The 26558-nt window shown below is 38.7% G+C and overlaps 1 protein-coding gene across 2 annotated transcripts in view; it reads left to right on the plus strand.

Annotated features, from left to right (window-relative positions):
• Positions 1-26558, plus strand: part of Phtf2 (putative homeodomain transcription factor 2) — a 114921-nt gene that overhangs the window by 71360 nt on the left and 17003 nt on the right. Inside the window, exons 4-10 of one of the 2 annotated variants that reach the window (XM_059257245.1) lie at positions 1774-1843; positions 2983-3141; positions 5813-5978; positions 7140-7304; positions 15229-15415; positions 20357-20512; positions 22193-22411. In XM_059257245.1, coding sequence (XP_059113228.1) covers positions 1774-1843; positions 2983-3141; positions 5813-5978; positions 7140-7304; positions 15229-15415; positions 20357-20512; positions 22193-22411 — 1122 coding nt within the window. Of the gene's footprint in view, positions 1-1773; positions 1844-2982; positions 3142-5812; positions 5979-7139; positions 7305-15228; positions 15416-20356; positions 20513-22192; positions 22412-26558 lie in introns of those variants that run through there. The other variant, XM_059257246.1, reaches the window with a different exon arrangement.

Consider the following 26558-nt stretch of genomic DNA (forward strand, 5'->3'; position numbering starts at 1 on the left):
CTGTAATCACAGCACTGGGATTACTGAGGACAGGAGGATCAAGAACTTAAGGTCAGCTTTGGTTTTGTAGCAAATCAGGGGCAGCCTGGGTACATGGGAACCTGTTGACAAATGAACTCACAGACAGATACTCTAGTAATGGATGTCACCAGTTTCCTTAGGAGAAGAATAGCTTATGAGCATATGCTACCTGACTCATTTTCTCTGAAGACACAGCACAGCCTGCTTACACTTGGCAACATTACACAACACTGAAACCTTGTGCTTGGTTCATTTTGCACAACAGAATTGACAACAAACACAAAAATGAACAATATTAAGCAGTCTGCCAGGAGGACAGTTGTTTATAGCAATGAGTACTGAGACAAGAAGGCAGGATGCTGCTTTGTGTTGGGAATATGTGTTAGGTAACTTAAAAAACTTGTGGAGTTTTTGTTTTTGCTTGTTGTTATTGCTACTTTGCACATGTCAAATGAGGGCAAAAACACAGAGAATATATATTTTAGAGTATAAATAGTAGTGAATGCATTTGCAATTACAGAACTTGAAAACATGAGAATCAACTGTATAAAAATACTGTTATTCTGTTGTTAACACAGAACCTATCTTTCTCTGTTTTGTTCTGTATTTCTGAATAGCTTACAACCTGAAATGGACAGACCGTGGGAAGGGGTCAAAGGCTAACTGCATCTTGACTCAGGGTGTATGTTGGGTTTAGCCATGTCAGCTAACTGACTTACACTGTTCTCTTGCTTGTTGTGTATGCAAACAGTTCCTAACCTTCAGGGGCCATTGTCACCTGCTGGGATCAAAGCACAGTTACTTTCTTGATTGAACCCTCGTGTCATCTCTCAGCTCTTGGTTCCTGAGGACTTTAGTTTAAGCTTATCCAGTTCTTAACTTAGTGTAATTTATTTTCCCATACTTTCATTTTCCCCACTAATTTTTACCTCTGCAGTGATAGCAGAAATTTGGTGTTAATTAAAATCCAGTAATTTCAATTTTAAATTAATTCAGTTTATGACAGCTGTTTTCCTGCCCCTGTTCATGATCTAGTATTTAGTTCTGAGGTAATGAGGTGACATTATGGTCTGAGGTGTGGCTGGCAGTCTTGGGGCTCTGCTGGTGTCACCCTACATGCTAGCATCTGCTGATAAATGTACATCCCAGTCTTGTCCTCAGCAACACCCCCAGCATTGCATCTTGAGTGCCTTTGGGGCCACTACTCCTCACACAGCCTCACTACTTACTTTTTTTCTGTTTTTTTTAAGACAGGGTTTCTCTGTGTAGTTTTGGTGCTTGTCCAAGATCTCGCTCTGTAGACCAGTCTGGCCTGGAACTCACAGAGATCTGCCTTGCTCTGCTTCACGAGTGCTGGGATTAAAGGCTTGTGCCACCACCACCTGGCCTCACTACTTTCTTAATGGCAGTCTAAAGCCGACAGTCCCCAGGGTGGGTCGTATAGGGCCTGGGCTGTACGCTCACACTTGCTTGGTATATCACAGTCTTTGATTTGGAAGTTTACTGTCCATAGTAAACAGGCTTTGCATGTTACACATATCCCCAAACATTCCTTTTGGAAGAAAACGAAGATTATTAGAATGCTATAATTGTGTTCTATTTGTAACAAATCTTTTAATATATCTTTTACTTAATATGTTACTTCAAGATTTTGTTTTAAATTGAAACTCTTATAAGTTGGTTCTCTTTTTGCTATTTTGGATTTAAACAAAATACATGTGGAATTCAAATACTGCTTTTAATATGTTACAGGGGTTAAGGAATAAACCAAAGAAAACAGCATATGTGAAACCAGACCTCATAGACGTTGATCTCGTGAGGGGTAAGTCCTGGACAAGTAAATGTGTAATGCAAGGAAGCATTGGTCCTGAAGAGACAATTCAGAGTAGTGTAGACAGGTACCTTTGTAGAAGTAAGGCAATTCTAGCCTACACGAGGACAGAAATAACATAAATAAGAGAGAGTAGAAACACCAGTGTATCTTTCATACCTTGAAATATAATTTCAAGGAGTAGTATAAAAGAATAGCAGTTCCTGTTTGCACAGAAAACTGCAAGGATATAATATTAAATTTAAATTATAGCTGAGTATTATGGCAGATGGCTGTAATCCCAGCACTCAAAACAAATAAACGAATGAATGAATGAAAACAAAACAGGGTTAGATTTGGTAGAACTGAACTGTGTAGAGCATGCTGTCCTTAGAGTCACCAAGAGTCACCCACCTCTGTGTCTTGGGTACTGGAATAAGGCACATATGTGCATCTGGAAGCTGGAGGGTGACCTCTGGTGACCGCCTGGACTGGCTCCACTTCATTTACTGAGCCAGTGTCTCTCCCTTACCCTAGCGCAGTGGTCCTCAACCTTCCTAATGCTGTGACCCTTTAATACATACAGTTGATGTTGTACTGATCCCCAACCCTAAGATTATTTTCGTTGCTACTTCATATGAATTATAATGTAAATAACTGATATGCAGGCTATCTGATATGCAACCCCTGTGAAAGGGTCGTTCCACCCCCCAAAAGATCAAATCCCAGGTTAAGAACAGATGGGATAGAACTTGCTGACTTGGCCCATTTGGCCAGGCATCCCCTGTGCCCAGCTTCAGAGTGCTGGGGTGATAAGTTGGCCACTCACTGCCAGCTTCACTTGGGGAGCCGTCTCCACCTCCTTATTATTTACAATTCCTAATGAATTAAAGTAAGTCCTGTGTTTATGAAATGTGGAGGAAATCCTGTTATCTCAGCTGATCATCTTCAAGGTGTCTTTTGAGTATGATAATGAGTAAGATTGCATAATGAGTAAGATTGCAAATGACTGCTGTCTCATAGTAGATATTTCTTAGTCATAGAATAAAGTTATATACCATTTGTTGTTTTTCAGACATTGAATTTGTTTCTGTAGTGAAATTAAAGAATAGTAGGTAGAGTGTGCCATTGTATTTTACTTTTTTTCTCAGGGTCTGCATTTGCTAAGGCAAAGCCTGAAAGTCCTTGGACTTCTCTGACTAGAAAAGGGATTGTTCGAGTTGTGTTTTTTCCCTTTTTCTTCCGGTGGTGGTTACAAGTAACATCAAAGGTCATCTTTTCCTGGCTTCTCGTCCTCTATCTTCTTCAAGGTATAATTAACAGAAATGTATGTGCTTTTAACTTTCAGGCTGTTGTATTTTTGTGATTATTAAAGCTTTGCTGTAAACATGTACTAACTGTTCCTATGCATGAAGTGACTGTTGCTGTTACATATAAATTACTTAGATATTAAAAATGTTTGAGTACTGGTGAAATGGCCCAGCAGACAAGGGGGATTGTAGCCAACTCTTGACAGCCTGGTTCCTGTATGGTGTCATGTCAGAGAGAACCAACCTCCAAAAGTTGTCTTCTGACCCCACGTGTACACTGTATGAGGAGTGGGGGAGGAGAGAGAGAGAAAGAGAGGGTTTTAATTAGATGAGAACTTCTGCACCCACACGTAGATACACACTTGTCTTTGTGTAGCTGATGCTGACGGTGAACTGTGGCTTTAGCTTCCTGAGTTAAGATTGTTGCTGGAGGGCATCATGCCTGGCACATCCTTTTATTTATTTGTTTGTTTGTTTGTTTGTTTATTTATTTTTAATACCACTTCTGCAAATTAATTTTTCTTGTATAAAGTATGGTTTTTTTCTGTGCCTTTTACCACTGTGATCTGATCTATCCTTATTTTATATCAAAACTTTCATTTATACCAAAAACTCTTTTAAGTCTTTCTCAGATCCTTATTTAATGTCTACAGTAGCCCAGCAGAATAGAAAGACTGTTACTTTGTTTAGCTATATAGATTTAGCTCTTGAAAAATGAAGCTCAGACCTCACTTCTCCCATGAATAGTGTCACAGAACATGTAGTCACCAAGAGTTCAAATCTAAGCATGCTGACTCCATGGCCACAAATCTGTTGTGTTGCCTCCCAGCATTCTATTACAGAGTCTTCCTGTGAAAATGCATTGTATGACTGTAGCTCGAGTTTTCCTGCCTGGCCCACAGTCAGGACAAATCTCTGTCACCCGCCAGTCCCACAACCACTCAGACCTAACCAAGTAAACACAGAGACTTATATTGTTTAATCTGTTTGGCCTAATGGCTCAGGCTTCTAGCTATCTAGTTCTTACATCTTAAATTAATCCATTTCTATAAATCTATACCTTGCCACGTGGCTCGTGGCTCGTGGCTCACCGGCATCTTCACATGCTGCTTGTCATGGCGGAGGCTGGCAGTGTTCCCCTCTGCCTTCCTGTTCTCTCAATTCTCCTCACTGTTAGTCCCGCCTATACTTCCTGCCTGGCCACTGGCCAATCAGTGTTTTATTTATTGACCAATCAGAGCAATTTGACATACAGACCATCCCACAGCAGTATGACATTTCTAAAATTTCATTGAGTATTATCTAGGTCTTTTGATTTTTTACAATGATTTGTAGCTTTATGTATATGAATGTTTTGCTGGCATATCTGTGTACCACATGCATGCCTGGTGCCACAGAGGCCAGGAGTGGGTGTTGGATTCCTTAGAGCTGGAGTTACATACAGATGGTTGTAAGTGTCCATGTGGGTGCTGGGAATTGAATGTGGTCTTCTTCATGGAATAATAAGTGCTATTAACTGCTGAACCATCTCTCTAGCTCTATGTCTTAGGATTTTAAGGAAATATATTTTAAGGTTAAGGAAACTATCTATTAAAATAAATATTCACTTTATTTTTTTTAAATTATACACATCATGACATTTGTCCATGAATGTAATAATATCTTGAAAGAAACAATAAAACTCTTTTGCCCAGAATTATTAATATTGTGGCAACCTACAATTGCATCTGTGTGTGAAGTAAAAGAAATAAACCTGTTTCAGAACATAAGCCTGAAAAGGTTTATGTCCAGGAAGTCTAAGGAATGTAGGAAGGGAAAAACAGGCTTTTTTCTGTTTGTTGGAATGATTAACATTGATGAGGGATTAGTGGTTTTCCTGGGAAATATGTACAAGTTTATTTGTGTTCAAAATCTTAATGGGGCAGGACATGTAGCTTGGGTGGTAGAAGCCAGCAAATACAAGGCCCTGGGTTAGATCCACAGCACTACATAAACTGGGAATAATGGTGTACTCCGGTGATCCCATCACTCAGAGAACAGAGGCAGGAGACTTGGAAGGTCGGGGTCATCCTTGTCTGCTTAGTTTCTGGCTGACCTGAGATACACAAGGCCCTCTCTCAGGGGCTAGAAACCAAACCTTTTGTAGCTTTATTAGACACTTACTAAAAGACTTCTTATTATGTGTAACAGAATAAATGTACTTGAAATTAGTGTGATTTTTTTTTATTGTAACCTAACCAAAAACGACCTTAGATTTGAATTCATACAGTCATTATAAAGTTGAGTGTGTGTATTTTAGTGTTAAGTGTTACCTTGTTCCAAGATTGTATTTACTACTAAATGCCATGGTTGAACAGTGCAAATGTCTAAAGAGCTTGTATGGAGTAGTGGTGGTGGTGGTAGTGTGTATGGGAGACAATATCTCATGGTATTTTCCTGCTGACCTGAAACTCACTTTGTGGACCAGCCTGTCCTTTAACTTACAGAGATCAACCTGCCTCTGGTCTTGAGTGCTGGATTTAAAGGTGTGCACCACCACTCCTGGCAACATGGAGTAACATTTTAAATTTAGGAAAAGAATTTAGTCAGAAGTATTATAAGAACAATTTTTAAAGTTTTGAAAAAGCGACTACAGATCTGTAATTCAGTGTATTTCTCTCTCCTTCTGCAGTTGCTGCAATAGTGTTGTACTGTTCTGCTCCTAGCCCACATAGCATACCTCTAACTGAAGTCATTGGGCCAGTATGGCTGATGCTGCTCTTGGGAACTGTGCATTGCCAGATCGTTTCAACAAGAACACCCAAACCTCCTCTAAGCACGGGCGGCAAAAGAAGAAGGTACTGCATGTCCAAAGTGGTCTTTCTAGAGATCTGTTGTTTGGATATGGGATTTTATCTGTGCACGTGCGTGCATGTGTGCATGTCTGTGTGTTTGTGTGCCCACCCATGTATGCAGGTGCCCATAGAGACTAGAAGAGGCATCAGATCCCCTGGAGGTGGAGTTGCAGGTGGCTGGGAACCTCTGGATGTGGGTGCTGGGAACTGAACCTAGGACCTTTTCAGGAGCAGCAAGTGCTCTTACCGCTGAAACCTCTACAGCCCTTGGGATTGTTCTTAACTGCTCTTAACTTCATAGAATATAACATACTGTACAAAGTTGCTCTTTCAGATAAAACCTAAGCTGTATAACCAGTTGCCAGATGACCAGTTTTCTGTATGTGAAAAATAGTGTCACATGTCTGTGGGGTTTGTTCTTGTGAAGTCATTTTTGTTTGTTTGTTTTTCTTGAGGTTCATTTCTAGTTAGCATTACCAATATAGGAGACAAACATTAGGTGGAATGAATTAAATTCTGCTACTTAAGATATTCTGTTTCTAGCATTCTTTGGCAAAAATAAAGCCAAGAAAAAAAAAAGGCTGTTTATTGCATGCTATTTGAAGCTGTTTGATAGTGCCTACTGATGAGTCAATAGAGTAAGTCTTCCCACTGGCTCCTGAGCACAGTGCAGTTCTGTTTTAAAAATGCTTTGGGACAATACTTCTTTTGAATATTATTGCTAAAACATTGTAATATTTGGAGTTTAGGTTTGGAGATTTAAGTCCATCTCCTTTTTGAAAGGTAATATCTACATTAGGTAAATAACTTTGCTTATTAATTAACATATAATTCTCTCCAATCTGAAGTTTTCTTCATTTACAGAGAAGTAACATTCACATAGGGAAGGAATGCTTTTGTAAGTATCTTTCCAGTACAATCCATATAATAGTGTGTACATTGACTGTCAGTGTGAGTATGACCAAGTAACAGTATCCTTGTATTTATAGAAATTGAACTTGAAATATGCACTTGATCGATAGTTTAAATTCTGTTCAGGACATTTGAACTTCATTGTATATTAATAAGCTTCTGTGTTTGTTCTGTACATTTTGGAATGTGCTACTGAGGAAATGGTTGTGGAAATTTTAACCTGCCTTCCACTCTCGATCTTTTCTGATGAAGGAAATTAAGAAAAGCAGCTCATTTGGAAGTCCATAGGGAAGGAGACGGGTCTAGTACGACAGATAACACCCAGGAGGGTGTGGTCCAGAGCCACGGTGCAGGTGCTTCCTACAGTGTTGGCGCTGTCTTCAGAGATCTCTGGCATGCTGCTTTCTTTTTATCAGGGTTTGTATTTGTTCAAGGCTGTATATGACGTAAAAATGCTCTAATGTAGATAGTCAATGTTAATGCTTTTCAATATTTCAGCCTCATTACACATTTTATTTTGATAACCAAAGTGCTATAGTTTAAGGAGAAATGGGATAAAGTTTATTTGGTTTGGGTTATGTATAAATACATTTATCTCCATGTGAATGAATATATACATATACTAGCAAAGTGTAGTGAAGATCTCTCTCTCTCTCTCTCTCTCTCTCTCTCTCTCTCTCTCTCTTTCTCTCTTTCTCCCCCCCCCCCCCGTGTGTGTGTGTGTGTGTGTGTGTGTGTGTGTGTGTGTGTGTGTGTATGTGTCTTCCTTTCTTCCTTTTTTGTTTTTCCTAGAGACAGGGTCTCTCTGTGTCATCGTGAACTCGCTCTGTAGACTAAGTTGTCCTTGAACTCACAGAGATCTGCCTGCCTCTTCCTCCTGAGTGATGGGATCAAAGGTGTGCTCGACCACTGCCCAATTAAATACATTTTTTTTCTTTCTTTTTCCTTTTTTTTTTATATTTCTTGACTTTTTAATTTTTTTCCTTAAGTATTATTTTACTCTGTTAATTAGTTCATTGTTGTATCAGTATTGTAGGTCAGAATTTGCTTTAATAAACCATGTGACTTATATTACTTTTTGTTTTACATCTACCTCGATTTTCTAAAATTGTTTGATATAAGCACTATGAGTTAAGTGAATAAACTATTTACTACAGTCTAAAGTTCTTCATTTGTTCACTGGGTTTTTGTATCCTTTGTACCATCAATGAGTATTGACCAAATAAGAAAAAAATATTTATAGCAGACTTCAAAAGTAAATTAAACCTTGCTCAATATTATATTATTAATACTTTGAATACTTAATTCAAACAGTTAACAGTTATGATATACACATGGTATAGCATGAATCAGAAAACTAGTTAAAAAAGCTGTGGATGTACTTGAAGGTATTAATAAATTCAGAAAAGAGATACTGAAAACAACTATTTCCTTTTTTAAGACAATAACTTTGCTAATAACTTCACTGACTTTTGCTAACCACTTCACAAATTTTCATTAGTTTGTATTTGTGCTTTTATGATAAATTTTATCATGCATTAAATTAAGCAAATGTATCCTGTGTTTATTTTTACTGTTAATAACTTTTTAGGAATGATTTTCTAAATTATTTTAATAGTCAGCAGTTACATGACACTTGTTCCAGTTGTCTGTTCCCTTAAAAAGGGGTTTGTTTTTTATTTGTTTTTAACTTGGGCTCTATTCTTTTCTACTCTCTTGTTTTGTTTCTTTATTTTAACAGATTTTCATTCATGATATGCAAAAGTTTAATTACTGCAAAGTTAGTTTCTTAAGTATTTCTCAAGACTTTCAGATGAGCAGTTATAAATAGCAAAGTAGATATATTTAGTTATCAGGGAATCCGTTAGTTGTTTTGATTTCTATAATTGATATTGTTATATTCTGGACAGCATTTAGATTAGTTTGTTTAGAAGTTTACCTTGTTTTTCCACTCAAATGAGACCTAGACTTCAGTTTTCCTTCTGTCGGTCCATAGCATGAAAATGGCTAGGAGAGCTAGTCATTGATACTGTAGTGTCCAAATCCCTTGGGACTGACTCTGTTTAGTTATTACAACTGTACATCTAAGTACTTTAAAACGTGAAGCACGTTCCACTGTCTCCCTTAGGGTTTGGTTTGCCAACATATGACAAACAGGCCTAGGAGAAATGGTAATTTTAGAAGTCCTGTGCTGAATTCTGAAATCCTAGTGCCCTGTTCTTTGAAGCTTGGTAATTGACTGCAGGAGGAGTGCTGATATCGCATCTGAGACTTAGAGTCCTTTCTGGTGACTCTTTCTCTGTAGTATCTGAGTCGATGTGACCCATAGAAGAAGGGATAAAAGCAGCACAGTGCATAACTTCTGGGACTGATAGGGTTTTCTAGAGGTTAGAATGAAAAGGTGTTTTTTAAATCTTACATTATTATGTCTAAGTACATTTTGTTTTTAAAATAAAACAGCTTAAACTCAACTGTCAATTTAAAAATACAGAAATTAACCTAAATTCCTAAGTTTTAGTACTTTAATTAATTCATTGAATTATTTCCATTAAGAATAGCTCCAATTGAAAGGATTAAATAGGAAATGTTAGATTTTGAGTTTGTATTTCTTTAACTCAATAACTATTTCAGAATTCCAGTAAATCCTCAATTTTCTTTCATAGCCTTTAAGATCTAACTATCATGCTACTACTAAAAAGCAGGCCAACAAATAGGAACTATGCTCTTGTTTTTGAAAATAACTTATATAATAGATTTGCTGAATTAAAAACGGTTCCTAGAATGAGACATAGATCACATGTTAGTTAACATGCTGGATTGATCTACTTTTCAGACTTTTGTCTAGGGTTGTTAATGTTGTTCTGTGGTAGAGCACTTGCTTAGAATGTGGGCAGGAACCTGGTTGGATATCTAGCACCGCAGGGGTGAGTGTGTATGTGGAGATGTACACCTCTATTTATTGTTTATAACACTAAAATGAAAGTTAAATATTTCATACGTTGATTTTATTTACAGAATTAAGCATACTGCATAATGTAAGTTTAGTCCCACCAGAAAATTTCAGTACGAGTATTAAAGTTTGGCCTTCTCTGAATATAGTTGTGGTTGAGTCCTTTACACTGTAAAGCAGGCACTTGGCTGTCTTCTACAGACAACAAGAGGTTTGCTTGTCAGTCTGTCCTAGATTGGTAAGGCTGTTGATGGGCATAGCTAGATAACGCATTCAGCTTTGTGAACACACTAGATTGTAGACAGGGCTGATCTATGAGCAAGTTTTTTAAAAGTTGTACCAACTTGTGGGTTAAAGTTTTCAATATGAAAAATGTATTCGTTTTATGATTTATTATAGTATAACCACTTATTTCCCAAAGGAAGTAACGTTATTAAACTAGTGTATTTTTTAAGGTTCTTTCCCCCTCCCCTGAGGAGCTTTGACACAGGACTTCTTCATCTTAAGTACCAAACATAATGCATTGTAGAAAATTCTAGATGTCTCACCATCCACAAATTATAAAGAGGTAGGACTGTGAACCTTGGCCATGACAGTGAGATTATGCATTTTTTATGCATAGATTTTTTTCTATTTAAAAATCCAATTCATAAAATAGCTGATTTTATTTCTTAATAAAAACCATATTTATTAAGTACTAGTCAGACTAGGTATTGTGCTACTTGCTGGGAATAAAACACTGAACCTGATGGCCTAGTAGAGGTGAGTTACATATAATCCACCAAAACCGAGTACTATAAATATAAATATATAATATAATATAAATATAAAGAGGACAGAGGTGGATGCTAGAAGTGCCCTGTGAAGGAGTGACCTCGTTTATATTTCAGGTGGACTTCAAAGTGAGGTTTAACAAGTGATGGATACAATTAGTTCTTGGAAAATGGGTAATTTCTTTAAGTTGTTCCAATAATTAATTTATGGAACCATATGAAATAAAAAAGTTTCTGGTTAGCAAGAGAAACTGTCAGAGCAAACAGCCCACAGACCTGGAAACCTTTTCCAGTTAATCCTCCCACAGGGGTTGATGTCTAGAGTGTATGAAGTTCTACAAAAATAAAACACCAAAACATAAAACTGCCAGTCAGTAAATTCCATGAAATGACCAGTCAGTTCTCAAAAGAAGAAACAAATAACCAATTACTTTTATTCTTAAATTCAGCATCCTTTGCCACTAGGGAAAGGTAAACTAAGACAGCACAGAGTTCCCCTCTCACTCCAGTCAGAATGGCCATCATCAAGAAAACAGACAACACATGCTTCCAAGTCTGGGGGGATTGAAGAACCCTTCTTTACGGTTGATGGGAGTGTTAGCTAGTGCAGCCACTATGGAAATCAGTGTGGAGGTTCCTTGCAAAATTAAAAATGGAATAGTGATCCAGCTGTACCACTCCTGGGCATATTTTCAAAGAATGTAACCTCATCTCATAAAGGTACTTGAACATCCATGTTTATAGCTGCATTATTCACAGTAGCAGAAATGGAGTCATCCACGTGTCTGTTAACAGAAGAGTGGATAATGAAAATGTGCCATTCTTTCATAATGACGTATGGAGAAAAGTGGATGGAAGTTCAAAGGATTATATTAAGTGAGGTGACCCAGTCCCAGAAGATAAAAACTGCATATTCTGTCTCATATGTGAGTTCTAACTTTTGAAATGTATGTGAATGTAAGTAAGGGATTGTAAAGTGGATATAGACTGTAAAATGAGGTGAGCATTGAGAAGTGGTGGGAGAAGGATGAAAGGTCGCACATGACGTGACAGTAATCATTACTGTCCAGCTTTCACTTTCTTGGCTGAGTAACCTGTCATTTTTGTCTGAGTTACAGTGTTTTATACGGTTATTTTCCCACTCCGTCACTGCTCCTTCAGTTTTTAGCTGGCAGTTTGCTTCAAGGTGACATCTTTCCTTATTTACTCAGGAATCTCTGTTTTGTTACTATTTCATCATTTATTTCAGTGACTTAATTGACCTAAATTTGATCAGTGGAGGACCTCTGAGCAGTTTTCTTGGCTTTTTAACAAGTCCGTACTGTCTTCTGAACTAACATTAGAATATTCCTGATTCAGCTTGTGCATCCTCAGCTCCAGCCCTGAAATCAGCCATTTCTTCAGGGAGAATGATGTTCAGAAACCAAAATCTGGGTGCAAGATGCTAGTGGGGTGCTCAGAGGGGATAAAACTACTACAGGGTGTGCTATTCAACTCTGTACCTATTTAGATAAAGCATGCCTATTGTAATATATGAAATAGGTATAGTTTTGTACCCGCTTACACGTGTGTGTGCTAGCTATGAATTTTCAGTGATACTCCAAGCACCAATACCACTCAGTGCATTCTTTGTCTTTCCTTTTTTTTTTAAATGTGTGCAGGTGTTTTGTTTGCATGAATGTCTGTGCACAGCTTGCATGCAGTGCTCACAGAGGCACTAGAAGAGGGTACTCCATCCTCTGGAACTGGAGTTACAAACAGTTAGCTGCCCTGTGAGTGCTGGCATCGAATCCCAGCTCCTAGAAGAGCAAAAATTGCTCTTAACCACTGAGCCATCTCTCCAGTCCCGTTCTTTTTTTCTGTTTCTGTATCTCCTTCATCAGCATCACCCTGATCGGCATTATTCTCAGTATGTTTACACACAGTGAATCTTCTGTGTGCATCCTGTCTTCTGGTCTACCAGGATGCATTCTGCCTTCACGCTCTTCCCCAAATTAGCCGTCACTGGTTGTTGCCTGCGTCCTCTGCTGTTCTATTCTAGCCTTTCAAGCACCAGACTGCCTGTTTGTGTTTTCAGCTGCAAAGGTGGTGCTTACATTTATTATTTTCTTCTTACCATTACAGCTAGTTTAGGGAATTATCTGCATTTGGTTAAGAAACATCAAAGAGCTACCAACGCTTAGTAACTTACTAATCTTAGGCATCTCCTCAGTGTCACAGTATTCTGAGAAAAACCAACTCAGAGACTGGGAAGGAGCGTAAAGGAGGGGAGGTGTTGATATGTGACTAGGAGGTATTATGTGGAGTGTATTCTGCTGGCACTCGTTTCCCTGCTTTACCCCACGCATCTTAGGAAAAGCCGTTCTGACTAGGAGATCACTGGGCTCCAGTGGACCTCCGCTTCACTCTGATCTTCTCAGCTGCTGTTGCTTCCTTGCCTACTGGCTCCCAGACCTGTGTGTGTCTTTAGTAACTTGGTGCTCTTAGGATTCTGTCTCTTTAGGTATACTTACCTTGATTTCTGTCTGATTCATGTGTCTACTTCCTAGTTGTCTTTCCTTTCCCTTCTCGATCCAGTTTAGTTTCCACCAGCCTTCAGGAATACGTCTCCAACATACTATGACTTTATTTGAATTTCAAGTCACTTCCCTTTTTTTAATCAGCATCTGCATATTGTATAGTGTTAAAGAGAAGTAAAGGGATTCATTGATAACATAATATTCTTCCCTAGGTTGAGAAGGTACAAGGTACCTTTGTGCCCTTCCTTGATTCCTATGTCCCCCTACCCCTTCCACCATAACCTATTGTCTTGATCATCTTCAATCTAAGGCTCATTTTCTCTTGGATTTCCATGTCGCTGGGGATCACATAGAGAGTGTTAGGTTGAGCTTTTAAGTCTTGCAACTCTCTGGATATGTATTTCTGAATATGAGGTATTGGAGCCGTATAGGGCGTATGGAAATACAGTCTGCCTGTTTCTGTTAGGAGTTCTACAGGAGAAGAGCAGGAAGGAGGGGCATCTTTGTTTAAGACAAAAACTTTCTGTTTTGGCAGAATTGTTAGATGAAATCCTAATAGGTAGTTTCCGAAAAGGGGACACTGGAAGTACTGTGAAGAGCATAAATCATCTCATATTTAGGGACTATTTTTATATTCTAGTTGGCTTCAAACTGACTGCGTTATTTCACCTGTTACCTTCTTGTGTTATTCCTTGATCCAAAATCAGCATTTACAATAGATGAGTTTTAAGGATCCACCTATTTCTCAAGACTTTTTAACTAATTAAAATAATTTTAAAATGTTTGCTGGGTGGTGGTGGCGCATGCCTTTAATCCCAGCACTTGGGAGGCAGAGGCAGGCAGATCTCTGTGAGTTCGAGGCCAGCCTGGTCTACAGAGCGAGATCCAGGAAAAGTGCAAAGCTACACAGAGAAATCCTGTCTCGAAAAACAAACAAACAAACAAAGTTTATTAGCATACAAGGTCTGCTGGCTTTTTGAACAGTGTTTGAGTGGATTCTTCATCCCGCTTGCTCTGCCACCCACCTGTTACCTCCACCCTTTTGTATCATCTCCCACCAAGTCTCTTTTCCCTCTCACGACCCGTGTGTCCTCTTGCCCACTTTCTGCTCAGTTCGTGAGCAGATTCCCATGAAACTGTGTCACTGATGTGTAGAGTGCATTGAAAACGCTGTCTACATGAAAGCACTATACTAATTTATTTTTCTTTTCCTATAAAGTATGCTCTAGAAAAATTCAAGGGGAGATTTTTTTTTTTTTAAGTAAAATTGCTTTTAAATTGTCTTTTATGATAGACTTAATCTACATGGAGCACACTTTCTTTTCTGTGGGACTTACATTTCTACTAAAGGTTTCTGTTGGTAGCTACTTTGACCTTTCGTAGTCTTAAGACTCCTAAAACATTTGCCTGTTAAAAATTATTATTTCTTACATTGTAGTTTATAAATATTTTATTCGTACAAATTAATATCCTTAATTCTGGCCTTGTAGGTCCCATAAATAACATGGTCATTGATTATTTTTTCCCAAGGATTCTTTAGGTAGGCGAAACATAATTTTATGTTCTCCATTTTGCTTTTGCCAGATTTATATAACCTTATTGATTAAGTGTTCCTTTTCATAAATTTTTCTGCTACAAAGGCCTTACGTTTCTGTTGTACATTAAAAGGAACTTATCAAAGAACTTGCGTATACCAAAGGTAAAATATTTGGGATTATTATTAAGTCACTAATTATAACTTCTCTGAATTTACAAAGAATCTTTTTAAAATAAAAGCTTAAAATATATTAACACTAACAAATTGGGAAAAATTTTCATTCTAGATATTGTTCAAAGACCAGACTAAGAATTATTTGTTAAATTAGGACTTTTTATTGTGGATTGCTATTTGTAAGACTTCATAACCTACCATAAACTGAACTTGGATTTTAGGTTGAATGGTCCTTTTATCTGATAGTTTCTCATTTACTTAAAAAAAAGGAAGGGATAGCCATTAAAATTTTGAAAAATATCACTTTATATAATTAGCACCAGATTTTAATTTCTATCAACTCATCCAGAATAAGGTAAGTACACATAACATTTCAATATATTTCTAGGTCAAAGAAAGCAAAGAATTCCATTGACAAGTCAACTGAGACTGACAATGGCTATGTGTCTCTCGATGGGAAAAGGACTGTAAAAAGCAGTGGGGACGGAGTGCAAGACCAGGAACCTCCATGTGAAACTATCCGACCGGAAGATACAGCCTGGGTCACCCGAACTCCACGGAATCTTCCTGCCAAAGTCAGTGTCATTTTAGAGTTGGTTTGATTTTATACGATAGAATAGTTACTCTCATGTCAAATGTTTTCTCTGGGATTGATTCTGTGAATTTTCATAAATAGTAGTTAGTGATGGCACTAAAAATCAGGTAGATGTGGTTAAACATGATTGGCAGTGTAACCTGGTACGTTCTGAATTGAGTGGCTTGATTTTTCCAGAATGTTGAGGCAACTTAGAATTTATGGTCAGTGTTTATTAACCCTTCCCTTCTCTTCCCCATTTCATGTGTGTGTAAGGATGTGCACTGAGCTGAAGACTGTAATTGTTCTAAAAGCTGAACTAGGCACTGACTCTTATTCTGTAAGAAAATACCTTACTTTCTCTATGATAATTACTTTTTGTTTTAGACATCTGTTTTAGTTTACATATGATCTGAAAACAATTCCTTAAATTAAAATTTTTTGGTGATTGAGTATTTATAGGGTACAATGTGCATACAATTAACTTATAATGATTGGATCAAGATAATTGGCCTATGGACTACAAATGGTTATTGTATGTTGGTAACACTGAAAAATCCTTGTCACTTTCTGTTTTGAAATGTGCAATAGTTTGTCAACCGTAGTTACAGAAACCAGAAGTTATTCCTCCTCTCCATGTACCTCTGCTCCCCAGCCGCTGTCTGTTCACCCCGGTGTAGTAGCGGCTGTTTCCACCTCGTTTATCTGCCGTGTATCATCCTGTGTAGTAATGTTCAGTTTGAGTCTTTCCGTGTCTGACTTATCTCCAGTTCTGTTTCTTTTCCTTCAAATGATAAAATTTTGTTGTATTTATGGACTGAATAATAATCCACTTATCTGTCAGTAATTAGTTGAGGTTACAGCAGTCCTAGTGTAGGTTATTGGTGCTTTTGTGAAAAGTCTTTGTTATTTTTGTTCAAGATTGCTATTCAGGATCTTTCATGGTTTCGTTTAGATTTTAAGTGTTCTAGTTTTTTGAAACATGTTGTCTGAATGAGACAAGGGTGCCCACTCCACCGTTATTTATTATAGTGTTTCAGATCTTAGCTGCAGTAATAAGACAAGAAAAGTTAAAAAGGATTAAAACTGGAAAGGAAAAGTTAAATTTATCCTTATTTGCAGATAGCATTAGTCTGTGTTTAAAAGACACCATGGACTCCAACCAGAAAACCTTTAGATCTGATGAACACTTGCAGGAAGTTGCAGGATACAAAATTAACATACAGAACTCAGTAACATTTATATATAGTAGTAACAAACTTGCTGAGAAAGAAATTAGAAGAATATCCCATATATGATAGTTATTGCAGTGAAAACCTAAGATACCATAAAAACAAACTGAAGAAGACACTTGGCAATGGAAAGACCTCCTGTGCTCCTGAATTGACAGCATTGTGAAAATGGCTAGACTACTTAAATAATCTATATTTAATGCAGTCCTCATTAAAATTCCAGGGAAATTCTCCATTGAACCGGGGGGGTGGGGGTGGGGTGGGGGTAGGAAATCCTAAAATTCATAGGGAAATGCAAAAGACTATGGATAGCCAAAGCAATCCTAAGCAAAAAAATACTGCCAGAGACATCATGTTATCTGGCCTCAAACTATACCACACAGCCATAGTGAAAAAGCAGCATGCAGCTTCCACAAAAACAAACATGGAGACCAGTGGAACATAATAGACCTAGAAGTAAACCCATACAACTGTAGACACCTCATTAAACTTTAAAAAAAATAAGATTTATTTATTTTACCTTATGTGTATAATTTATATTATTTTATTTTACGTGTATAATTTATTTACCTGTGTGTATGTATGTATATATGTGCACCATTTGTGTACCTTGTGCTCTCAGAGATGAGGAGAAGGCATCAGAACCTCTGAAATTAACTAGTTACAGATGTTGTGAGCCACCATGAGGGTGCTGGAAGGTGAACCTGGGTCTTCTTCAAGAGCAACAAGTGCTCTTAACTGCAGAGCCATCACACCAGCGCCTCATTCTTAACAAAGCTGGAAACATGCATTGGAAAACAGCCTTTCAACAAATACTTCTGGAAAAACAGGGTAATACCCACCTTCAGAAGAATGAAATTTGATCTGTATCTTTCACCCTGCTCATTAGTCAGTTCAGCCTGACAGTGGCGGTGCATGCCTTTAATCCTAGCACTCGGGAGGCAGAGCCAAGCGGATCTCCAAGTTCAAGGCCAGCCTGGTCTACAGAGTGTGTTCAGGATAGCCAGGGCTTCATAGAGAAATCCTGTCTCAAAATGCTCCCTCCCCCCCAAAAAAGTCAGTTCAAAATGGATCAAAGATCTTAATTTAAAACATGAAAAACTGAAAATATCAGGGGAAAATACTTCAGGATATAGGTATAGGCAAGAACTTTTTTATTACAATCTAAGAAGCTCAGGAAATAGCTCTAAAGAGTTGACAGATGAGAACACATATAATTAAAAAGCTTGTGCACAATAAAAGCAGAGTGAACAGAGAGCCTCTAGAACTGGAGAAATCTTGGCCAGCTGTACTTCAGATGATAGGTTATACCTAGAGTGCATAAATCTGGCCCCCCTTATACTGCAGATGATAGGTTACTACCTGGAGTACATAAATCTGCCCCCCCCCCCATGCTGCAGATGATAGGTTACTACCTGAAGTACATAAATCTGCCCCCACCCCGTGCTGCAGATGATAGGTTACTACCTGGAGTACATAAATCTGCCCCCCCATGCTGCAGATGATAGGTTACTACCTGGAGTACATAAATATGCTCCCTCCCCCACCCCCTACCCCCACCCCCGAAACACCAAACCCAAACTACCAGTCTGGGCCAAGGAAGTGAGCAGAAGACATACAAATAGCAGTAAATAGTTCCAGGAGTGTACAACATCCCTAGCTACTGTGGGTACTTTAAAAACAGCCAAATGCAGGCCGAGCTCAGGGAATCCTACTGAAGAGAGGGAGGAGGGAGGGTTGGAGGAGCCAGAGGGGTCAAGGACATCACAAGAAAACCCAGAGAATCAACTAACCTGGGCTCATAGGAGCTCACAGAGACTGAACTAACAACCAGGGAGCCTGTATGGGACTGACCTAGACCCTCTGCATACATGTGACAGCTGTATAGGTTGGTCTTCTTGTGGGATTCCCAACAGTGGAAGCAGAGGTTGTCCCTAATGCTTTGTCTGGCTTTTGGGAACCTATTCCTCATACTAGATTGCCTTGCCCAGCCTAAGAGGAGGTGCTTAGACCCACAGCAACTTGATATTCCATGCTCGATACCCATGGGAGGCCTGCCCCTTTCTGAACAGAAATGGAGAAGGAGTGGATTGGGGATTGGGAGGAGAGGAGGGAGGGGAAACTGCGGTTGGGATGTGAAATTAATTAATGAATTAAAAAAGTTATTTATTGCCAGTCAGCAATGGGTGTCAAGAAAAGAAATGGCAACAGGTACTAATGAGAATGTGAGGAAAGAGGAGCCCTTACTCATTTGTGGTGAGAGTGTAAACTGAGGCAACCATTATGAAAATCAGTGTGGCAGTTTCTCAGAAAGACTAAGAACAGAATTACTATGTGACCTAGTTATTAAATTACTCCTGAGCACACACCGGAAGGACTCTATCTACAGAGATACTTGTTCATTCCTGTTTATTGCTGCTCTGTTCATAATAACCAGGAAATGGATTTAGTCTTGATATCCATCAACAGATGAGTGAATAATGAAAATGTGGTACATATGTACTATGGAATTTTATTCAGCTGTGAAGGAAAATGAAATCTGCAGGAAGATGGGTAGAACTGCAAATGTATTAAATGGGGTAACCCAGGCTCAAAAAGGTAAATGCTGCATTCCCCCTCTCATGTGGATCCTAGCTTCTAATGTGTGTTTTTCTGTAGGAGTGAGTCTGGGTAGAAAACACCGTGAGAGAGGAGGGAAAAAAATAAGGGAGGGATAAGATTTAGTGTGCTGTGTTAAAGTGGAGAGGAATATTCTCATGGAAAGGTACGAGCAGGAAGTAGGGCAGAGAGCTGATGGGAGGAATGGAGAGGGGCATCAACAAAGTAAATTTTATGAAGTCTTGTAAGGAAACCTGCTTACTAATTTTTAAAAATGCCATCAAATTGAAAGATGGTGCATTTAGTAGTATGAATGTGGGCATTTTTGTGTTGAAGGAGATGAATAGATTTTCTGAGTTTTTTTTTTTAAGTGAATGGACTTATATCTTGTAGTATCAGCTGTGAATCATCATGGTTCTGTAGTTTAGTCTGGCTGTAATTTTTGATTACTCAGTGTTAGCTGTCTGATAATATGAACATAATATGTGTCATATCACTCATACAGTTTCCAAATACATTTTCAGGTACATACTGCCTTCAAAGTAATCTGGAAAGAGCCTGTCAGGGGAATTTATGCTTCCTGAGTCTTTCAGTTTTAGACTATCTAAAGTATAAATGTCTCTACAGTTGATCATACATAATGTATCAGCCATGTACACACATCTGACTGCTCATTTCTTATTGCCCCATGACTTTTATTAAGCCAGTGATGGATCTTCTAATTGGTGACCATACAGCTTAATTAAATACTATAATTTTTTTCCTCAGATCTTTCAGCTTCTTTCAAATGGCCTCTATTGTATTTGTGACTTGTTCATTCATATTTCTTATTTCTGTAAGGTATTTCAGATCCTTTTCTGAACAAAATGTTATAGAATAATATTTGGTAAATTACTTGAACTACTTTTAAAAGAAAAATGTATATTTAAGAGTATAATTGCTAATTTAAGACCTTTTTTTCAGAAAATTAGGTAGTCCAAATATTGGTATTTGAAGATATTTTGAAGGTATATATGTATATGTGCATTTGTATAATTTTTAGAAATTGCCATCTTAAAGCTCAAAGATCAGTCAGAAGTTACTTACAGTTCTCTTTGTCTGCTCCCATCTAGGATACCCAGAGAACAATAACCAATGTCTCTGATGAAGTATCCAGTGAGGAAGGTCCTGAAACAGGATACTCACTACGCTGTCATGTGGACAGAGCTTCGGAAGGCAGTCTTCGAAATAGAAAACCACACCATTATAAAAAGCATTATGCAAATGAGGTATACAGTTTGACCTTACATAAATGCACATATACTTGTGTTACATTACTTTCAACAATGGAGTGTTGTTATTGAAATATTTCCCACCATTATCAATATGTATTGTTTTACAATCCCCCTCCTCTTTTTTTTTTTTCAGACAGGGTTTTACTATGTAACTCTGTTGACTGTCCTGGAACTCGTTACATAGACAAGACTTAGCTCCAGTTCAGATTCACCTGCCTCTGCCTCCCAAGTACTGGGATTAAAGGCGTGCCACCACACCGGCTTTGTTTATGATCTAGTTGGATAGTGTAGCATTGACCAATGCTATCCATGCACACTCGTTTTTTTATGACACTTCACACACTTAAGGGTTATTTACTTGTTTACTGGTTCACTGTTGTACATGTGGCATTCAGAGCCCAGCTTGTAGGAGTTGATTATCTTCCCACCAGATGAGTTCCAGGGATCTAACTCAGGTGTCCAGATACTGTGGGGCTTTGCTGCGCTGTGCGCCCACCACCTGAGATGGCAGTCTAACTCCTGTGCCATTCTTCCCCATAGTTCATCATAGTGAAGTTATTTTTCCAAGTAATTTTGGTCCTGTTGCTACTGCCAGTTATTAATTTACCCACACTACGACTTTCAGTAATTTTCCCCTTTGATTCCATTGTTTTCTTGTTTTTAAATTTCATTTACTTATTTATTGGTTTTCTCAGAGCTTTCTCTAACTTTCTAACATCTCTAGAGCTTAAAACTATTTAGGTAGAAAAATAATTTTGTTCCATTTTATGTTCACTTTCTTTCTATGGACAAGAAATTTCATTGCCTGGCTCCAAAGATCTACCCTTGTGTTAACGTTTTAGCCAACACTACCCTGTAGTCTTTTCAAATTATACAGATTTTTTTTTTTCTGGATGATTTTGAGGTAAACTTATGAAAAAGCAATCGTGTTATGCTTGGGTAGAATATGAGTAGTTCCAGGCTGCTAGGAGAGTTACTTCCATACATTCCCCTCTTAATGTCTGCTTAGGTTGCCTTTTTCTCTCAAGGACTGCATTAGACAAACACTAAGACTATGGCAGCTTACTGCCTTGTCATCCACAGCCTGCTTTTAAACCAAATAACCAAGCCTAGGAAGTCAGTCTTAGGTTATGTAGTTAGAAGTCCATTGGTACTGGAAGGAAGGTAGAGGACGACCATTTGATGCTTCTCCTACGTGATTGGTTACTTGACTTCAGAGTGATTCTTACTCCTGTGATCTTTACTATTTGCAGCTGTATTTCAACTATTGGGATTCTTGAAGAGCAGAGCATTATTCTTCTAAACTTAGATTTTTAAATAAATATTGCTTTAAAAACATTTCAACCTGTTTCACATTGATAGTTAATAAGCATTATATAAAGCTGAAATCTCAGATTCACTTATAAAGGCTATAAAATGAACGATATTTAAACATTTGCATTCAGTTCCCCCGGATTTGACCTTGGAAACAGCCACCTTAAGAGAGCGACCTTGAACAGCGGTTCTCAGCCTGTGGCCGCGCCTCTGCGCCTGTCCTGTTTGCTGTCCCTTCCCCTGCCCTTTGACTGTGTGTCTGCTGCTTTAGGAAGGAGCAGTCTACAGTTCTGATAAAAATCCTTTGAGTTGGAAAGGATACACAAATTGTATTAATGTCAAAGAATATCTTGATTTCAGGATGCCCCTAAATCGGGTACTAGTTGCAGCTCTCGCTGTTCAAGTTCCAGACAGGATTCTGAGAGCACAAGGCCAGAATCCGAAACGGAAGATGTCTTATGGGAAGACTTGTTACATTGTGCAGAATGCCGCTCATCTTGTACCAGTGAGACAGATGTGGGGAATCCTCAGATTAACCCCTGTGTGAAAAAAGAATATAGAGACGACCCCTTTCACCAGGTCAGTTTCCAGTGTTGGACGATGTGGGGCTATCAGACAAGTTCCTTTGAATGTGTGTACAAATCTTACAGAGGTGACAGAAGGTTTACATTCAGTTAAATTAATACTCAACATTGGTGGGTTTTGTTGTTGTTGTTGTTATTGTTGTTTTCTGTGTGGCCTGTGCTCTGGCTTCATTAGCATGTGAGTCTTGATGTCCGTGTTGTGATGTGTCTCTCATCTTTCCACACCTATGTTCCTGAGTTAGTTGGTGGAGTTTTGTGGGTCAGCCTGTGTTTGAGATGCACTGGTCTTTTCATCCTGTTCAGATTCATGTATACCTTGGCCTAAATTCTGCCTCTAATATACTCAAAATCTGTATCTCGTGAGTATCAAATTTGTATTACTAAGCATCCATAGTCACATTATCCAATAGACATACAGTCATGTATATAAGTTTACATTTTCCATTAGCCTCAATAAAAATGTTTAAAAATGTTTAAAAAAGTGAAATTTCAATATCCATTATTTAGCCAAATATATTCAATGTATTATTCCTTTACTATATAATTGATATGAAAGTAGAAATGGTATAGATGACATTTTTATATTAAGCCTACAAACTTTATTCTGAACCCTTAGTGTACATCTCATTCTGGATTAATCACCTAAGGTGCTGAAAAGTGCAGTTGAGTTGGGTGCTGTGTGAAGCCTTTTAATGCCCATCAGTGCCTCACTTTAATAAAATTCCTCATCTTCCTTTATAAACCTGCTCTCACTGGATTCAGAATCTTGGTGAGTGGCATCTCCATTTGTCACTCACCAGCCCAGAAACCTGATGGCCATGTAAAAATTCTTACCCTGGGCTAGGGAGATGGCTCAGTTAGTGTAGTGATTACCGTACAAGCATAGGACCTGAGTTTAATCCTCAGCACCTCTATTTAAAAAAAAGAGAAGAGCAGGGTATGATGGTGCGCTGGGGATGAGGAGACAGTTTGAGTCCTGCTGGGCAAGCTCGAGGCAAGTAAGAGACCCAGTATCTTACAATAAGGTAGATAGCACCCAAGGAATGACTCCTGAAGTTGACCTCTGACCTCTGCATAGGTAAGTGTATATGTGCTCCCTCTTATGTACAAACCCACCCCCCATACACATATACAAATCCTCACCTTTTTATGCTTACTTTCTTGTAGCCAACTTCTTACCAAATGTTGTCAACAAAAACAAGTTAATTCTTCAAAACTAGAGATAGAAGACAATTTCCTTACTCTGAGTAGTTACCAAAGAACCTTCAGGTGTGACATAGTACTACAGTCTGAATGGCTTACCTAGTACTCTTTTTGTGCAGTTTCTGGTAGCTGGTGGGCCCAGGTTAGGGTGTCAGCATGGTCACTTTCTTGGTAAAATGCTCCCTTCCTGTACCCTTGCACTGTATGTAGGTAGTAAGCTCTGAGCCTGATTTTAGGATGCATTTTTATTAAAAGCAGGTACCATGTGAAAGTGTCCATTATCCTGCTCTTACTTTTATTTTGACAGCTTTTTTTGTTCATTTGTCTGCCAGGTTTTGGTTGGCTAGCACTGGTTAAAGTCCATATTAAAGAATGAAATGTTAAAAATAGCAAAAATTGTTGGGCATCTTGGCACATGTCTTTAAACTCCGCACTTGGGAGTCGGAGGCAGTTGGGTATCCAAGCTCCAGAGCAGCCAGGGCTACATAGTGAGATCCTGTCTTTAAAACAAAACAAAAGCCAGGGCTGTCACAAGAGAAACCTTGTCTTGAAAAACCAAAACCAACCAAACAAAACAGTTTTGAATAGCACCAGACAGATTTCCCTACAGGTACAAACTTTTAGTTTAAATTGAGAGTAGGATAATTTTATGTGGATGCATAAACAGACCAATGGAACAGTCAAGAAAAATCCAAAAATAGATTCCTTCTCTTATGGGTCCCTAGTGTATGACGTAAATAGCATTAATACTCAGTGAAAAAAAGAGAAGACCATAAGATAGTAAATTATCATTGACACATTAAAATTTATTTCACATAGTTACTAAGTATAAAGGGGAAAAGTCTAAAACATTTAGAAGGAATATAGAACAGTCATCTGCATTATTTCAGTTTATCAGAGTTTCCTAAAACAAGATATTAAGAGTAATGCAAAAACAAAATGGGGGACTTAAGACAATCCTCAGATGTTTCTAACATCTTAGCTGTCAAAGTATTGCTGTACAGAGATAAAGAACTACTATAGAGGATCAGTTAAACAGGTGATGCTGGCTGTGGTAGCATTTGACGCTCACACCAGCACCTACTCAGTGGCAGAGGCATGTGTGGGAGGCCAGCGCCCACCTTTTACAGGGTTCCTATGAGGAGGAGAGAAGAATAAGAAACTTTTAGATAGAAAGATAGCAGAGATGAGACAGACAGAATCAGGACAGCTTTGGGAGGATCTGGATCAAAATCCACAGGACCCTTCTGTCTTTTCAAAAGGGCTTTTTATAACAATACCAAGGGGTGGGGCAAAAGACCTCTCACTTGCTAGATCAAAGCACACCGCACAGCCAAGTGCAGACCCTTCCACACACCTGGTAACCATGCATGGTCAAGTCATCCCCTTATGCAGCCCTTCTGGGTAAAGCAAGCTCAGATCTCACTAGGAAACCTCTGTGGGCTCCCATAGGCAAGTGCCTCTCTGTGGGTTGGTACCACCCTGGTCTACAAAGACAGTTCCATGCCAGGCAGTTACCTGGTGAGATACTGTCTCAAAAAAGGGCAGAGAGGGAGAGAGAGAGAAGGGGAGGAGGAAAGAGGAGAGAGGCAGACCAGGAGGGAAGGGGAGAATGGGAGAGGGAGGGACGAGGAGAAGGAGGGGGAGAGGACTCAATAGAAAAATAAAGGACCTGAAGAGGTAACATGTGAGTAGAGATGAGTAGCATGTTAATACGGCCAGTTTTGTTAGTTGTCAGGAAAATGAAATTTAGAGCAAGGAGACACTTATTTCATACTGATCAGATTTCAAAAAATTTTAGAGGCCAAGCGTGGTAATTGGGAGGCAGAGGCAGGCAGATCTCTGAGTTCCAGGTCAGCCGATCTACAAAGTGAGTTTCAGGACAGTCTGGGCTACACAGAGAAACTCTGGGGGTTGAGGGGAGAATAAGCTAGCATAACTGTGATGATTATTCTTCATTGTCAACGTAGCTGCATTTAGAATCCCCTAGGAGACACACCTTGGGTGTGTTTGGGTGGACATTCATATGAGGAGGATGGTACCATCCCATGAGCTAAGACCCCAGACTGAATACAAAGAAAAAACAAAGCCAGCTTAGCATTAGCCTTTCTCCTTTTCTGCATCCTCATTGGTGCCACAGACCAAGACCCTCCTAGCATCACGTCTTTCCTGCTGGGACAGACACTGCAGCTAAACTGTGAGCCAGAGTAAGCCCTTTCTCCACTCCTAGCATCCTGTCTTTCCTGCTGGGACAGACAGCTACACTGTGAGCCAGACAGAGATAGCCCTTCTTCCACACCTAGACAGACGGCTACACTGTGAGCCAGAGATAGCCCTTCCTCCACTCCTAGACAGAAGGCTACACTGTGAGCCAGAGATAGCCCTTCCTCCCTGGAGCTGCTTTCTGCCAGGTTTTTTGTTGCATGATGGGCAGCACAACAGTAGTGAAATTAATCAGCCAAACCTTGTACTAAAGCGGTTTATAGCAATGCAATTAAACTCAGCCACATGTCAACATGAGTAAGTTTTATGAATATCAATTTTCGGTTATAAATTGGAATATAAATTTGGTGGGGTTTTGTGAAAGCAATTTGAAGAACTGTAGTACCATTTATATAAAATTTTAAAGGATTCAAAAAAGTGTAATCATGAATTAAAGCATATGCCATTGGGATATAAAAACATGCAAGCGAATAATAAACATGAAATTTAGACTTGTGGACCTTGGTGATTAACCAGAGAAGTATACAAAGTAATTTCCAAGTTTACCTGAAATGTTTCACTTCAGCAAATTGAGAAGAAAAGTAAATTAGATAGTCAACTTCCTGAGTAGACGGAATGAAAATGTTTCACTTTAAAAATATACCCATTGGTTTTGGCTTCAGGCCCGATGCAAAATGACAGGGGAAAGCAAGCTTCCCTGGGAGGTGTTTAGAGTC

This window comes from Peromyscus eremicus, chromosome 3 (assembly GCF_949786415.1).
Source record: "Peromyscus eremicus chromosome 3, PerEre_H2_v1, whole genome shotgun sequence".
Taxonomy (NCBI): Eukaryota; Metazoa; Chordata; class Mammalia; order Rodentia; family Cricetidae; genus Peromyscus; species Peromyscus eremicus.